The sequence below is a fragment of the Oryza sativa genome, chromosome 5 (assembly GCF_034140825.1).
Source record: "Oryza sativa Japonica Group chromosome 5, ASM3414082v1".
NCBI classification, from domain to species: Eukaryota; Viridiplantae; Streptophyta; class Magnoliopsida; order Poales; family Poaceae; genus Oryza; species Oryza sativa.
The window spans coordinates 22,293,436-22,310,792 of record NC_089039.1 but is presented as its reverse complement, the minus strand read 5'-3'; the positions used below and the strand labels follow the sequence as shown (position 1 = coordinate 22,310,792).

General features: G+C 45.4%; 1 protein-coding gene, 1 long non-coding RNA gene and 1 other non-coding gene across 4 annotated transcripts; 1 reads left to right on the top strand and 2 right to left on the bottom strand.

Moving 5' to 3' along the window:
- Positions 1 to 126: 126 nt before the first annotated feature.
- LOC9268261 (uncharacterized) lies at positions 127 to 5,086 on the bottom strand. The gene is made up of 5 exons (XR_010741483.1): positions 4,458 to 5,086; positions 3,999 to 4,078; positions 3,193 to 3,265; positions 780 to 2,846; positions 127 to 371 (listed from the first exon to the last, which is right to left on the bottom strand). It is a non-coding gene; the product is annotated as an uncharacterized protein (transcript).
- A 3,523-nt stretch (positions 5,087 to 8,609) lies between these two features.
- LOC4338963 (O-fucosyltransferase 19) lies at positions 8,610 to 13,293 on the bottom strand. 2 transcript variants are annotated; one of them, XM_015781945.3, is made up of 9 exons: positions 12,952 to 13,293; positions 12,232 to 12,871; positions 10,984 to 11,056; positions 10,826 to 10,896; positions 10,662 to 10,750; positions 10,447 to 10,579; positions 10,124 to 10,353; positions 9,542 to 10,018; positions 8,610 to 9,469 (listed from the first exon to the last, which is right to left on the bottom strand). In XM_015781945.3, exons 2-9 carry the CDS (start codon positions 12,805 to 12,807, stop codon positions 9,265 to 9,267), a joined length of 1,854 nt encoding a protein of 617 aa, XP_015637431.1. In that variant the 5' UTR covers positions 12,808 to 12,871; positions 12,952 to 13,293; the 3' UTR covers positions 8,610 to 9,264. The 2 variants fall into 2 exon arrangements, with proteins under 2 accessions (XP_015637431.1, XP_025881577.1); XM_026025792.2 differs by lacking the exon at positions 12,952 to 13,293 and having other exon boundaries at positions 12,232 to 12,947.
- On the top strand, positions 9,947 to 10,740 carry LOC107280830 (uncharacterized). The gene is made up of 3 exons (XR_001545703.3): positions 9,947 to 10,087; positions 10,165 to 10,290; positions 10,423 to 10,740. It is a non-coding gene; the product is annotated as an uncharacterized lncRNA (long non-coding RNA).
- Positions 13,294 to 17,357: the final 4,064 nt, after the last annotated feature.

Below are 17,357 nucleotides of genomic sequence, written 5' to 3'. Positions count from 1 at the left end.
TAAAATTGAAAAAATAATTAAAGTAAATTACTATTGATAATATAAAAGTATCGTACAATACAAATATGCATTTCATCACTGCACAAAATATCTCAATGATAAAATTGCACCAGAAGGCCCAAACAGTTAGCAACGTACCATGACAAAGCACAATTCATTATTGGACCATTTGCTCAGGTGAACAGTTTGGTGCCATACAGACATGCTCTCGGGAATATGAAAAAGTTTGAAGCCATATAATTAAAGAGGTAACTTATTGAAGAGAACTAAAGAAAACTCAAACAAGCCTCGTCCAGTATTGCAGTTCCTAATTATTCAATTGAACCATCATCCATGCAAGAGTATTGATGGTCTCAGCAAACAATGGGAGACTGCAAGCAAATCAAGAAGATAGTACCCTTGGTCACTGCACAAATGCTATTTGCTCCGAAAAAGATTTACTGCTTATAAATGCAATAATCTAGACAAATGCAACATGTAAAAGGGTATGTAGCCTAATGGTTGCAGTAACCTGAGTAGCACCCCAAGGTCCTGAATTTAAATCGCTATAGGAGCGAATTTCAGATTGGGTTATTTGAGGGCTAAGTTCTTAATTTAAAAAGGTTGCATATATCCAGTTGGATGTAGAGGCCGGGTAAAAAAAAAAAGACAAATGCTACATGACAGATTTGGCACTCTCTTGGATATGATGTAACCTCTATGAATGAAAACAAATATACAATCTCTACAGACAAAAGAATACGCTGTTGATGTCAAAAAGGGGAAAACTTTGATCTTACCTATGATGCAATCCCATTTGACTTGCTTGATCTGGTTTCATGAAGCCTCTGTTTCATGATTAAACAAAAAATAGTAGCTAGCACTTATGTCTCTTTTCATCACCACAGGGTAGCAACATGATCCATGGGTGTTTTAATACTTTATTGGATCACCTTGTTTTTTTTACTTAGTTGCCTATAACAATCGAGTCTAGTACATCGAATTCAGGGCTTTCTCAGAAACTTATATAATTAATCAAACGGTCAAATAGTAAGACCATGTACTTTGTTTTTTTTTTCGAGTAAGAGCATAAACTAACCTGTATCAATATGACCAGGAAAGAAGAGTAAATGAATAGTTTTATGTGTACCACTGACAGTTAATTGTAAGGCACATTCTTTCTCATACCTAACTATTGCTTGCTGCAAAATGGATGAAAATAAGTGTGTCCAGAAAAAGAAGCAAAACCACAAGAATTACTCATACCTGATTTCATATCTCCCTCACAGGTGAACTGGAGAGACACAAGCATTTGTAAATGGAAGAAAAGGTCATACAGATTAGTCAGGATTAGTCAGGACGTCACACAATTATGCGGAACTGTATAACTGAAACAACAACCTCATTACCACCGACACCCCAGCCATTTCTTCTCCTCCTTACCCAAACACCCAAACATGAGCAGATCACCTAAAGTAATGCAAATCTTCATTGATCATGAGGGAAGCATCATATCTCAAAGAGCAAAACCATGTTCAATGCCACTGTACAAAAATTAAAAAAACAGTAGTATTTCGTGCACCCTACTAATTTCAGGAGGGTTTACCTCAGCAAAATTTAGAAGGATGCATGCCATAGGAGGGTTAACCTCAGCAAAATTAGAAGAAACAACTTCAGCTATAAACACTCTTCAGGAAATTATACTTAGATAGGTTGTAATGAACTTTGCTCATGCAAGAAATGCAAGTTTACCTTATTTTTTTGTAACTATCCTACAAGGAAGAAAACTAACTTGAGCTATTTACAAAAAAAACTAATCGCACACCACTTCTTTATATTCAACTGATCCAACTGAGCCTATTCGTCCTGATTCAAAGTGCACCCAAGTTTAGAAATATAAACTGAATATCTCGCGCATAACAGATGTACTTCAAAGTTTGCCCTTAACGAATCAGAAATGTGTCATTATCCTAGAGAAATTAGTTATGCATGTATGTAGAGAAAGATTATCTGGGAGTTACTAAAACAGTTGTAAATATTCCACCATATCTTGAGCTAACAAAACACCTTTTTCAAGCAATTGGTTAATGTCCCCTTCTCCAATCAAACTTATAGGTGTGTTTAAGAAACAATATAAGGCATAAGGATTTAATTTATCTAAATTTTCTTAACAGCGTACATTCCAAGAAAGCTCTCCAAATTTCATATCAGCATGTACATTCAAACAAAAGTAATGTAAAAGCAGCATATACTTATATAAAAATTGAGCATATGCATCTAAATAAATATTGTAGTACAGTCTACATTATTTTAGATACATTACTAAATAAGAGAGTAGTACAAATATACAGGTATAGTATTCACTACCCGATTATTCATTTGTAAACAGAAACTAAGTAAGTCTGCTAGACCTAAGATTTTCTGGGAAACAAAGACAACTTGAACTTTATAAATATCGTACCACAGTCTACATATTTAGAAACATAACTTGGGAAAAAAACATGGCCATTTACTGATATAAACCAAATCTGTGGTCAATATATCGACTTAAACACTGAATATAAATGGCTGGCCATGTATATAGCATTTCCCGTTGCAACACTGAATCACTATTAAAATTTCACAAAGAAATTTATATAGTTTGTAAAAATATTTATGCTCCTAGGATTATACATGGCCAGCCATTTAGCTTTGAAGTTACCTTTAGATGGCACGAGGAGAAAAGTAATTCCAGCGTTCAATAAAACAAATGCTAAAAATCCTGGATCCTGGACAGTTGATCCTCGGTGAGCACCTGAGTTATAATTCCCCTGGCCATGCAAGTGTGTCGATGATATATGCCACTAACTCCTAGGGTCCCATCATTCCTATAGCATTACTGCATTACTTTTATAAACAAATTATAGAACAATAATATACAGTAAAATTTTCATAAGTCAGTCCTTGCATGGAATTCAGAAAGTGGTAACTTTTACCAAACGGATTTGAAAAATTGAAGGATTTTGACTACACTCAGATCTGCGCCCCTGATGGCATTCCCAGAAAAACACTACCTTTCATTTGGTTGTGAAATCAATTGTCAATCTCTGACACCGGGACAATTATGGAAAACAATCCCAGATTAATGAGAAGTTTAGCTTCACATTTGATTAAAAATTAACAAAATCTCTATTTGCTACAATCTAAAAAAAAACTCGATAGCAGAACACTAACCTTTGTTTCTCAAGGGGGCACATCTGGTGTAGTACAAGTCTTAAAATGCTTCAATCAAGAAAAGCTTCTCTATCTGCAGAATGTACATGTACAGAGTTGTTGTCATCATGAGCCAACATTCTCAAATTCTAAATCAGCTTCCGCATTTGAAAATACTGCAGAACTTATCATTTTCTGATTCCATCATAAGCAACCATATATTCAGGCATCCCAGAATGTATACAACATGTTATTTGTCCTAGTGTTCTGAAATGCCGAGCTCATATGTAGTTTGACACCAGCCAACCGGAAAAGCTCACTCCAAAAGTGCCCAGTGAAAACAGGATCTCGATCACTGACAACGGATGTCGGAATCCCGTGAAAACGAACAATGTACATTCAAACTAATTTGGTATGTTCACTTATAAAATCATATCAAGAGATTTTTATGAAATGACCATCAGACTATATGCTATATGCTTGAGAAGATTTTTCTAACTTTCAGGAAGGCCGTGGTCGCACTTATATTCTGATTTTCTATAGACTTTGTGCAAATTCTCGAAAGGAACTATACTATATATTAATAGCAAAACATAGGCAGTGGTTGGCACTTATGAAAAATCTGCTTAAAATATTCTATTGTGTGGTCTAGATTATGTAGATAATAGTCGCCTGAACCATTATATTGTCCATGCTCTAAGAGGAAAGATCTAGCTAGTATGTACACAATCATATATGTGTATTTACATAGCAGGAAATCTGGTCAAACAAAGTATATACGAGAAAATGAAATTCATCAAACATCAGAGGTGAGGGTTAGAAATTACCTCCACACTCAGATCAGTTGATGGTTACTTCATATTATTAGATCATATAATTATGATGGTGCCTCCCATTCGACAGGTTTCTGACAAACAATGCACATACACATTACAAGAGAATTGTCTGTGACCTTGCAGATCAAAATGGGGACATGTGGTCAACCTAACAAATTGGGTATTTCTGAAATGAACCCACCCCAACAGAAGAAAAGAAAGAAAAAAAACTGTCCGGTATTCCTCTGTCTGCAAGGTAGGGAAAAATCATTACCAACAGAAATCATTTGTATAATCACACCCCAATGCATCAGCTATCAATGTAGACCAAAAGATTCAGCAATATGAAAGTTGAATTAAGGAAACCATTATTGATCAACCTATAACAGGAAAAGATAATCTGCAGCATATCATTGTATACCCACAGCTTTTTCACATAAGCATTTTAACAAACACAAATCGTGCACACACCTGATGGAGACAGGGAAGCAGCAGTCCTCCACACTGCCACAGGAGTAGGCGTCGACGGCGGTGGCGTTGGCGGCGGGGAGGAGGAGTCACTGCCAGGGGTGGCGGCGTCGGTGGCAGGTGGGCGGAAGGAGAAAAGGCGGGGGGATCCTGGGCAGCAGGGGCGGCGGCGGCGCTACGCGCCGGCGGCGGGGGTTAGGGTTGGGAATCGCGAGGTAATCGGCGGGGGAGGCGACCTGAAAGAGAGGGAGGGCGTAGGCGCAATGGCGGCGCGGTGGAGAGCGATGGGCGGCGGAGACGCGGTGGAGAGCGGTGGGCGCCGGCGCGGCGATGTGGGGGAGGCGCGACCCTCCTCCGTAGTCCGCACCACCATCGCACCGCGCGCCCCTCCGTATTGCGAAAAATCGCCGCGCCACCCCTCCCTCGTCGCGCCTCCCCCACATCGCCGCGCCGGCGCCCATCGCCGCGCCTCCCCTCCCTAGTCCGGAGAAGGAGCGCGTCGATTCAATGAAAAATCCGGCGCACGGCGGCGAGGGAGCGAGGGGGAGGCGCACGGCGGCGAGGGGGCGAGAGAGCGCTAGGACGCCGAGGAGGAGATGCGGCGCTGATGGTGGAGGATGCGGAGAGAGCGCGAGGAGAGGAGATGCGGCTCTGTGTGGTGGGAGATGCGAGAGATGCGCTGGGCGGTCGGATCTACCTCCTCTGTTGATTTTGGGCCATTGGATGTGTGACATGATGAATGATGAATGAGTAAAAGCATTTGTTGAACTATAGGGTAGATAAACCAGGTATAACGACTACCTCATCTCCGAAAACCGGTGCAAATCGACCCCCAAGACAGTATTGAGTCCAGTTATAGCTTATGTGGCATCCACATGGCACATTGACTAATTCTTCATCCCACGTGGCATCTAGATGGCATTCACAATAAAAAGAATAGGTGGGACCCACGTGGGGCCACCTATCACCCCTCCCATCTCTCTTTCATCTCCTCATATCTTACAGCCTCACGCCTTCCATCGGCTCGAGCGGCGGCGGCGGGTGTTGGGGAGGAGCTCGTCGGGAGGGCGCGGCGGGCCAGGCGCGGGGGAGGGGCTCGCCGGGATGCCGCAGCCGGCCGGACGCGGGAGAGGAGCTCATCGGGAGGCCACGGCCGGCCAGCCGCCGGGGAGCTCATCGGGTGGTTGCGGCCCACCGAGCGCAGAGGAGGAGCTCGCTGGGATGAGAAGGGCGCCACTGCCACCGGGCACGCTGCTCAAGAGCCTCGCCTAGTTCGTCTTCGCCGCCTTCAGGAAGGTTAGCATGAAGCCATCTCTTACACCCCCTCCCTGGTGACACGGGGGGTAGGAGTAGATGAGTCACGTCTTCAAGCCCTCCGAGGCCACCCCCGACTAACGTTCACCGCCATCGGCTGGCCGAATCAGCCTCCGCGCGTGCGGCTACGAGAAAGAGATAGAAGGGACATGGGAAGAAGAAGATAAGAAAAAATAGGGCTGACAAGTGGACCCCACCACTTTTTTATTTTAGCATTTGTCACTTACATGTGGGACCCACTTCTATTTCAATCGCTTTGATGACCTGGCTGCCACATCAGCATAAACCACTTACAGAACCACATGTGGAGTTGATTTGCACCGGTTTTTAAAAAAATTATTTAGTTGAGGGATGTTATTCGACGAAGGGCAAGAGATGTGGGAGGTAAAATGGACTTATTCCTTTTGAGTGAAATTTATGGGCCCAAATAAGCTTATAGAGACATAATGGGCCAATCCAGATCCAGATGAAGGATGCAATCGGCATTTCGACGCCCGTATTTGTCATGCTCCGCTCTGGTCAGTGGCTCGTGTATGCTCAAACAAATTTCACCGAGGAAAAGACCAAAATTCGTAAAATACAGTCAAAATAACTTTGTGCAAAATGTTCCTCAGGATGGGCAATTAAGAGCAAGCACTTCGATAACGTTGGAAATAAGCCTCAAGAGTTCCATATGCATTGTACAGAACTAGGAATTGTAGTGTTCGGAAGGAGGGGTTGGCAACCCTTCTCCCCGGCATACAAAACGAAGCTCATATTATTACATGATTAATTAAGTATTAACTAATTTTTTTAAAAAAAAAGATCAAGCAAACAAAAGAACAAGAAATATGCCAATTTACAGAACAGAGACCAACTAAAGATATGGAATAAGTTCACCTTACGTCCCTCAGTTTGTTGCCGAGTCCAAAATTCGTCCCTTCAGTGCAAAATCGGGTACAATGCATCCTTTAACTTACAAAACCGTACAAACGAGGTCCCTCGGACAATATTGTTCCCGGTTCTGGCTGACGTTGTGCTACGTGGCTCCTTTGACTAGATCTTCGTCCCACGTGGCATTGACATGGCGCTTATGTGGCAATTTGATTAAAAAATAAAAACCCGTGGGACCCACATATCAGTTTCACACATAAAATAATAAAAAATGGCGGGACCCACGTCGGCCCCACATGTCATCCTTACTCCTCTCTCTTCTCTCTATCCCCCATCTATCTCTCCCTTGCTCTGCAGTCTGCAAGGAGCAGTGGCGAGCGGCGGCGCGTGACGACAACGGGGCGGCGGGCAGGCGGATAGCTCGCGGGAATCGAGGTCGTCCGGGGGACTGGCGACGGCGGCCTTGGATCCCGGCGGTGAGGACACGCTCGGCCGTTGCGCACCTCTCCCTTCGCCCGTCACCATCGAACCCCCACCCACGGTGCCTGGCCATCCCCGGCGAGGAGCTCTATTTTCGGTGGGTGTCAGCCGGGTTGGAGCGGTGGAGGTCGTTCTTGGCAACGATGCCGCCATCTCTACCCCTCTACCACCGCTGCCGACCCCCCATCCTCCTAACTACCGATCCCTCCCCGGCATCTAGAAAATCCTCGCCCGACCTCGTCAACAAGAGCGATGAGCGGCGAGCAGCGGCGGGAGGAGATAACCCGCCACAGCTGTCGCGCTCGCCAGCAACCTCCTTCTTTGCCTCCTCCTCCTCCAGCCACCTCCGCCGCCCGCGGCCCGCGGCCCGCGGCTTGCCGCTGCCGACCCCTCCCCGGCATCGAGAAAATCCTCGCCCGACCTCAGCAATAAGAGCGACGAGCGACCAACGGCGGTGGGAGGAGATAACCCGCCACAACTGCCGCGCTGGCCGGCGACCTTCTCTGCCTCTTCCTTCTTTGGCCACCTCTGCCGCCTGCGGCCTGCCGCCGGCATGCTTCGGCCGTTGTTGTCATCGGAGGCGGTGAGGACTTAGACAATGACTGTGAGGTGGCGCCGCGGCGCGATGAGGAAGAAGAGGGAAAGTTGAGTGAGGGGAGGATATGACATGTGGGGCCCACGTGGGCCTCACAATTTTTTAAATTTTTTTTGTGTGTAGCTGACATGTGGGCCCATGGTTTTTGTTATTTTTCCGAGATATAATTGCCACGTAAGCGCCATGTCAATGCCACGTGGAACGGAGACCTAGTCAAACCAACCACGAAGGTGCCACGTCAGACAAAACCGCCTTCCAAAATCCAAAATGCCGAGAGATCTCGTTTGCACCGGTTAGTTCAGGGACCGGTTGTATCTGGTTTTGAGATTCGGTGTAAAATGAAGGGACCCAAGATGAACTTATTCCAAAGAGTATTATGTTTGATGAGGCCCAATATTGGTTGGGCCGTAATGGGGCTGCGGATGACGTGCGGTCTGTGTTAAATCTGTTAATTGGGCTGGAACTGGACTTTGGCTGACGCGCGGCCCGTGTCTTTCGGAAGGAGAAGGGCCTCTCCGGCTGCCGGTCTCCGTGTGTGTCGGAGAAGCGCCCCGCGCCGCCGCCGGATCGCCGCCGGCTCTCCCGCTACTCTTCCGGGGAGTGGCCGAGTGGGGTACCCGATTCCGGCAGGTTTGTATTCCTCGCCTCGTCCGAACCCCGCCGCCGCGTCGTGGCCGTGGTCAGTGCCGGATTCCGACTGCTCGCTGAGCTCGCTCAGGCCCGTCATGGCACACTCGCATCCCCCGACCACCTCCGCTCGTCCCGATTCCTCTGCGTCTGAGGCCTCCTCTCCGCCGTCTTCGACTTCCGCCTCGACACTGCCTCCTGCCTCGGTAAACGTCTCATGGGGTGAAGCCACCTTCCTTAGACGGTTTTCCTTTTGTTTTCATGCATTTCTTTGTTTCTAATTTGTTTCTGAAACTCACATTGATTCCTCCTAGAGGATAGTGCAGATGCAGATGCCACTGCAACAAAGAACATACTTTTACAAGAAGCTAATCTGATGTGCATGACATTGGCACATTGCTAGATTACAAAGAATTATTGATCTGACCTAAGCTACTGAAATATTTGTCTGTCATTCTATACTGATAGTGTGGTTTGTTCCATTACTGTTATGAATCCATCCAGATGTAAGATGCCCACTACAACGAATCAGATAACGTCAAGAACAGGGGAAGTGTGTATGGACTAACTACAATCAGCCTCCATGAAGAGTTTTCCTTCTGGCTGTTCCTATAATCGATGATACATTTAATTCTTCAACTACTTCAGAATCTCATCTTCCTTCCTTGGATGAACATTTCTTTGAAAATGCAGCACTTCTTGGCCCCACGCCCTGAACTACGAGTGTTGTCAGTCTAGGATAAATAATCAAAATGACCGGTCTCTGTCAGTTTACTAGGACTTCCACTTTGATGCAATCTGTGACTTGTGAGGAAGTGTCATCTCCATCCTTAATGCAGCTGCGAAACTATTTTCCTTTGAAGACTGTACAATTCATGTCTTTTTGAAGACTGAATCATCTCCCTTTGAGATTAATCTATTTTACCTAGTCTTTTGTACCTTTCTGCAGAGGCACCCAGGGATAGGATTTGAATAGAAGTATTCCTCTTGCCTTGGACTTTCACCAGGTAATCTGTCATATGGACCTCCAAGTCTGTTTTCATGATGCTTCTTCACTTCACTTTGGAATTCATTCCAGTCCATGGAACCTTCATCCAGCTTATCAATGAGCTCTACAAACTTCAGCCTACAGATAAAAATATATATATTGTAAGTTGAAAACCAGAAAAAAAAACTTGACCTGTATGAAGGTACATACCTATCAGGGTTTATAGTTTTCCGGAATCCTTCAAATCTTCTGTGACCCTGCACCGCTCTGGCCATATTTCCGTCATATGTATATACAAAAACATCACTCTGAAGAGCTACTATATAATCCACAGCAGCTAGCCTGTTCTGATACAACTCAAGAGGTTCTAATTCATCTGCTGTGGCTAGACTGTAGTGTGTGTAGATGTTCGGGTATTCAAGTTTTAATGCATCCATGCTATGTGCGCCGTATATTTCACCAGCCACAATGTATATCTTTGTGGTGGAAGGATACCCCATAGCTTTGAGGAAGACAGCAGCTTCACGAGGAGTCATGGGACAACCGCCTTGGAGTCGCTTCTCCTCACTGTTGATCTCCTTCTCCTTCCAGTGTCTCACTTTGAGTCGCATGTCCGTCAGTTCATCTGCCTCATGTACTGTCAGGTTGTGATTGCAACCAGTGAAGGACAGCATGTCTTTCTCATATCTGTAAATCAATCAACAAAGCAAAATGGAAGATTGCTGATCTGTAAACGGTTTCTTTGCAGGAAATGAAGTAAGGTGGTCTCTGAATGTTTTGAATTTTCAATACCTTAAATGAAGTGCAATATAATGATCCATTCCATTTCTCAGTCTATCTACCAGGGTGCGACCGAGCTCCTCTATCTCCTTCCTATATTGAAGTGCTTTGTAATTTGCACGACAACGGAGACGTTGGAGGGAAGGAGCAAGACCATTATTGACTATACGTGAATCTGTGTGAGTAAACCTCACTACTTTGTACTTCCTTAGTATCCTTGAAAAATCTCTGTAATAGGAAGCCTGCAAAATGGAGCTATCAATTCATTAGCTTGCTCATATTTCCTGAATTTCTAAGCTATGCAATTGCAGGAACAAATGTTTTTGAACACCTACCCTGGACCAGGAGGTAGGTGCTCTCATATAGGGTTTCACCCTTTTGTAAGTTGGTGGAAGGGAATCCACGATTACAATATCTTCCTTTAATATTTCCTTGAAGTGCTCAACATTGAATATATCTTTGAAATCACTATATTCAAGGACTTATGGTCAGTTTACTTGATGTTTTATAAGGGCATGAGGGATGATCCTTGAGTAGAAAAGGTACAGACCTTGGATCAGTCCAGAATGACTGATGATCTAGAGTGGGAATTACTAGTGATGCATTCATGATCTTTGCCACTGCAACCATATCACTTATCTGTAAGAATAATTTCGAAGGAGTATGGGTTAGCTGAAAAGCGTTGCATGTTAAACCGTTTAAATAGATACGTACACCCATTCTCATCTGATTTAGCCCCCCGTTTGCATCAACAATTAGATAACCGACAGTTGCATTGTTAGTCCCTGCAATAAGAGCACCCAACTAGAGAACATGAGCATGGAACTGGAGCTGGAACAGATTGAAGTGAAAGATATAGAGAGGGAAATTACTGCGCTGGTTCTTTGGGCGTTCAATGCATTGGCTATAACCCTCACTGTCTGGCTTCATCCATATCTCAGGTATCTGTCGATGTTATAAAGGAAACTCGAGTAAATTCAGGCCGCACAGCACGGCATTTGAATGGATGTCTTGCTTTCGTGAATGAAATTTCTTGTCTGAACATAAGCACAATATTGCTTTCGGACAGTCTCTGCCAGCTCTGTCCTAAACCTATACAGCCATAAATCTTGATGTCCCTACCACTACCAGGTAAGGAAGGGTTTCTCAATATATATTCTGACTCAAAACGATCGCCTAAGAGAACCGCCGATTGGGTAAATATGAATCTTACGAAGTCTATCAATCACAAACCCCAAAAGAAGAGCATTACAATATTAAGCTGTCTGATGGAAAATTACGTCCCTTTTTAGTCAATTAAACTCAGTTGTGCAATAAAACTTAACATTAGTTTAGAGAACAGAAATGTGATATTGATTAATATTTTACCAGCAAAACTCTTTCTGTTTATGCACTAAAACCTTTTTCACACCTTGAAATGCATCACTTGACAATTACAAGTGAAAGCAACCTCAACGGCACCAACCGCAGGTCAGTCAGGTCCTAACATCTCATTACGAGTGACTACTAGCTTGCGAGGCCGCAATTGCCCAACAGCGACCAGAAAAAAAAGAACTAAAGCGATGCGTCTTATTTGCAGAGACAAATAAACAGCGGAAAGAACAAGGAAATCATTTGCACAAAAGCAGTCGAGAGATAAATGCCTTAAATGGGATGCTTTGTTTCTAGACTCTGAAACTAACGTCATAATGTCATATAGTCTCTGCCTCCCTTTTTTTTATGCCAATGAATCACGCTAGCAACAAATACAAGCAAATATCCTTGTCGTTATCATCCATCCTTTCTCTCATATACTCAATCCTCAGCTGGCCTAGATGCAAGCACACCTCTGTATCTTCTTTTTCTTCTTTTTTTTCCCTTTGGACCAATGTTTTGTAACAAAAAAAAATGGTTTTGATTAGACATTGACTAAAAAATGCTTTTAGATTAGAACATTAGTCCCATTTGATCAGAAAAGAAACACACTTCAGAGAGTTCATTGAATTCCCAGAGTAAAACCAAGAGCAGGTGTGATTATGTCGGAGTAGTTATTACCGACTAAATGATCTTGGTAATAAAAGAGTGTCGATCAAGTGAAGTAAGAGTTGATCGAGTGATTAACGGCGAGTGCACGTACGCACCGGCGGGTCGGGCGGGCGGCGCGTGAGAGCCGTCAGGTTCTCCTCCGTCCACCCCATCACGTCGGCGTCGGCCACCTCCACCTTCTTGACGAGCCTCCCGCCGTCGTCGCCGCCGCCGCCGCCAACGGCGCCAGAGCCTGCGCCACCGCCACCGCCGCCGCTTCCGCCTCGCCGGTGCGATCCCAAGAACCCGACGACCGCGACGAGGCCGAGCAGGCACAGCACGACGCCCCTCATCCACGCCTGCCCGCCCGCCCCGACGACCCACGCGCGCTTCCTCCGCGCCAACAGCAGCGCCGCCCTCCCGCCGCCGCCGCAGGGCGTGACGGCCCCGACGACGGGGTGCCCGTGGCCGCACTCGTCGTCGTCCGCGAGGGCGGCGTCGGGCGCGACGCCGCCGCAGGCCGCGCAGTCGTCGGCCGCGGCGCCGTGCGCGTAGTCGACGCGCTCGATGTCGTTGAGGCGCCGCCGGTGCGGGACGGCCGGGTGGATGGGGCTGGTGGTCGACGACGGTGACGAGCAGGTGGTGGTGGTGGTGGTTGCCGTGGACGACGTCGTCGTCGCGGCCGTGGCCATAGCCTGCCTCCCGCGAACGTGCGGCCCTCGCTTAACCGCCCCGGTTAGGTCCGGCCGCGGGAGCCTAAGAATAGGATCCGCGTGGTGGCGCGTGGATGAATGGGAGAAAAGCCCGGGAACACAAAGAAAGAAACGGGAACTCACTCTGCTCTGCTCGCCAACCGCCGCTTCCCCCCAGCCAGCCAGCGCGCGATCCAGCCCCCGCGTGCGTGTTTCTTCCCCTCGCCGTGCGCGCGCGAGGCTGCGCTGCGCTGCAGCGTCTCGTCGCGTCCCGTGTGTACGTGCGCTGCAGCGTCGGTCTCCCTCGTACGCTCGTACGCAACGCGATCCACCGGGCGAGTCCCGCGCCTCGATCGAACGAATCGATCTATCTCACGCCGCGCGTGGCGTTGTTTCCGTGGGTTTTTAGTAGTGGGCGTCAGCTCGTATGCGCAGACGAATCGATCGTCTGCGCGCTGCGCGCATATACGTGACAGCCGCACCGGCGGCACCGCACCGCAACCTCTGCTTCGGCAACGTGAAGCTGTGCTACAATAGACTTGTACTAGTACTACATTGTAACTGAATTGTTACGAAAAGGTCGGTGACTACGCGCGCGGCCGCCCGATCGTGGCAATGGACGGCTATGATAAGACGGAGGGCGTTAGTTAGGTCGGGTTGATTGGGTTTGCCTTGGGACTACTTTGGTAGGATGACTCAGACATGGCACCTTTATATGGCAAGCATGCTCGAAGGTATATGGAATAATGGAATGTTCTTTGTACTGTTTTTGTTTAAGAAATGCAGAAAGTGTACATGTGATCTGTATACGTTTGCGTTGTTGTGCGTCTTGTTTTTTTCTTTTCCTTATTATTTACCCCTTTTCTTTTGCTATCATGATCACTTGGAGTTGGAACTTGGGAGTGCTGAACAGTTACCCAAGAAACGGAAGCAGAGAGGCATCTACAATTTGACCCCGGGTGGACTGAAGACAGAAAGAGGTAAGGTGCAAGACTTTGCTTTCCAAAACACCAGAAAGGAGTCATGGAGATGATCGATTCAGAGCAGGGCTTGCAACGGTTTGGTCGTTTAGGTTGTACTCGGCACTCGGTACCCCTGCTAGACAAAGATGCCGGAAAGGGAATTCAGTTTGTGGGTAAGGCAAATTGGGCCAATGGGAATCTTACAACAATTTTGATCTAGAACATGCCATGTCTGTAATTTTAGCAACTTCGTGTGACGCACCAATTTTAATTTTTTTTCATCCTTCTGATTGCAATATTCAATCTGCAGATTAAACAGTAAAAAAACAATTTTCCTCTAACCGAAACAAGCTTTATATACATGACTTTGGATGGAAATAAGCTAGTGTCTTGTTGTATTTGTATAGTTTAATTTGTACCCGTATCACAGTGTATCCCCCTATTTTATGAAAAATGTCACGTCTATTTATAATGTCTAAGACTACTTTCCTGATATGGTAGAGCATCAATAAGACAAATCCAAATCCAATTTACACCCACATGCATGTCGATGATCATCAAAGTATATCTTGGAACATGCAAACTAAGGGGTTGTTTGGATGGCACTAAAATTCTTAGTCCCTATCATATCGGATGTTTGACACTAATTACAAGTATTAAACGTAGACTATTGATAAAACTCATTTCATAACTCTGGCCTAATTTGCGAGACGAATCTATTGAACCTAATTAATCCATGATTAGCTTATGTGATGCTACAGTAAACATGTATTAATTATAAATTAATTAGGCTTAAAAATTTGTCTCACGAATTATCTTTCATTTATGCAATTAGTTTCGTAAGTAGTCTATGTTTAATACTTCAAATTAGTGTCAAACATCTGATGTAACAGGACTGGTCCCTGAATCTAAACACCACCTAAACCTTCACAAATCAGCCTCATTCTACAAACATGCATGCATTTTCATCATCTCGAACTTGATGGGTCCACTTACCTTAGCTAGCTAGAGCCGCACATAAGAAATGTTTTGTCACTTTTTGAGGCACAGGAAAAGGACTAGCTAATTAATTAAGCTAATTATGTGCCCTTGCATGCATGTATGGACCATATACATACTATGGTGGATCATAGCTAATTAAAACAGGTGCAAGATTTTCCATTGTGAGCTTTATGGCCAGTGGAGGTGGTCCAGCTGATGCATATGTTAGGACAGCACTTGTGTGCAAGCCCAACTAATTTTCAACTGGAGTTTCGATGATTTGCAGTAGCAGGGACGAGGAGTTCGTTAGACGAGCAAGACCATGCACCGATCGTACGTTATAAATTTATGAGATTATTTATCCGTTTGCGACTAAGTCAGGTTTGGTTGCTCCGTTGCTGCTCTTGGCCGAGAAAAACTGATCAAACTAACCGTCCAGATCTTCGTATACGGCCTTGATTAGACATTATTTTACGTACGTACAGTACTCAGTACACTACTTTTGCAAACTCACTATTACAAAAATTCTCATAAGGACCGGCCATATAGGTACCAACCGGCACCTATAGATCTTTTCCCACCTCCACACGATGAAAAATATACAGAACCGACACCTTCCTTTAAACACTAGAGGTGTCAATTTTAGGAAAAAAAAACCTACACCTATAATATAAAAATAGGTGTCGGTTCTTTTAAAAAATATGCACCTATTAAAAAAACGAAAAAGTACGTTTTACCCCTGTACTATTGCGGTTGACCGAAAAACCCCCCGAACTCGAAAACCGGTCATTTCGTACCCCGAACTATTAAAACCGAATAGTTAAGCACGCATTGGGGCGGTTTTGACCGGAGTCGTGCGCACGTGGCAGTCCAACGTGGCAAGGCGGGCTGAGTCAGCATAGTCGCGCCTGGTTTATATACTTGACCCAGAAAAATTTCCCCTCCCTCCCAAAAATTTTCCCTTCTCTCGAAAACCCTAGCTAGCACAGGCGATCTCGTCGGCGACTCCGGTGAGGATGGGCGGCGCACTCCACGCCGGCGAGTGAGCTGCGCCCAAGGCAACGAGGGTGGCACGCTCAAAGGCGACGAGGAGGGATCTCTGCGGCACGGTCGTGGCGGCCACGCTCTCCACATCGGCCAGCACCAGCTGCTTGTCGAGGAGGATGAAGTAAGAGCGACGCAGCTAGGCTTTGCAGGTATGTGATGTAGATCCTAGAAAAGTGTAGGATTTTTTTACTAGGGCATATGGAATCAGTTGGATGTGTGAGAGTTTGTTTTCCTTTGATTTTTGTAATTGATTTAGGCAAAAGGATTGATTGTGTACTGCCATTACTATGTTGTTTTTAGGTTAAGAATGGATCCTCTAGAGTATTTACCTGTTAGATTTCACTTTGGTGGGGATTTCATTAACAATGGGAGGGAAACCTTTTATATTGGTGGATCTGAGGGGATGTCCTACATCAAACGTGATAAGGTCTCTCTGCCTGAGATAGTTGGACATTTGAAAGATCATTGTGAAGTGATCCCTGGCATGCTTCTGCAATGGTTGTTTCCTGGCAAAGAACTTGCAGATGGGCTGAGGGTTTTGATTGATGATGAGGTCTACAATTATATGTCAAACTGTGTTGGGGAAGGTGGTGTTGCTGATATTTATGTGGAGACAGTAATGGCAGAGGGGTCCAGTGAGTCTGGCAGCAAGGAGGATAGTGACTTTGAAGATGAACTGCAGGACATATCTCCTGCAGATGATGAATGGGATGATGAGGAAGATGAGGATTTGTTTGAGTTGAATATAGGGAAGGAAGTTCTTGTCATAGTGTCTACACCAGAGAAGACAAAGAGAGATCTGGAACAAGTGCGAGCATTTCGTACACCTGATAAAGAAAAAGCAATGGTAGTAGCTGAACCTAGTGATAAGGGGAAGGCAGTGGTAGTAGGTAAAGAGAGGCCGAAGAAACCTGTGATTTCTGACTCTGACAGTGATTATGTTGGTGGAGACTCATGTTCATCAGAAGAAGATGAAGAGGTTCAGCAAATCAGGAAGGCTTACAAAGAGTTCAAGAAGAAACTGAAGGATGGTGAGGTAGGGAATTTGGATGATGTTATATGTGAGGGGTCATCTAGGCAGACAAATAGTAGAGCTTTGGTTCAGATTGAGGGTGATGACAGTGCTAGCCCATATGACAATAGCAGTGCAGATGATGATTCCTATGAAGAGGATAGTGATGGACAGCTGGTCAGAAAGAAGTCCAAATACCCCCAGATTTAATGTGAATAGGCCAATTGCTAGGCTTGCACTAGGAATGAAATTTGATGGCAAGAAAGAATTCAAAGAGGCAGTGGTGCAGCTTGCACTGGACAGCAAGAGGTTCATAAGGTTTATAAAGGATGAAGGTTACAGAACAAGGGCCAAGTGTGATTTGGCAACTTGCCCGTGGGCTTGTTTGCTATCAAAGAATAGCAGGACAGAAAGCTGGCAAATAGCTAGTCTAGTTGATGAACACACCTGCCCACCAAGGAAGGATAACCACCTAGTGACATACAAGAGGATTGCTCAGAAGTATGAGAAGATGATCACAGATAATCCAACTTGGAGTATACAGAGCA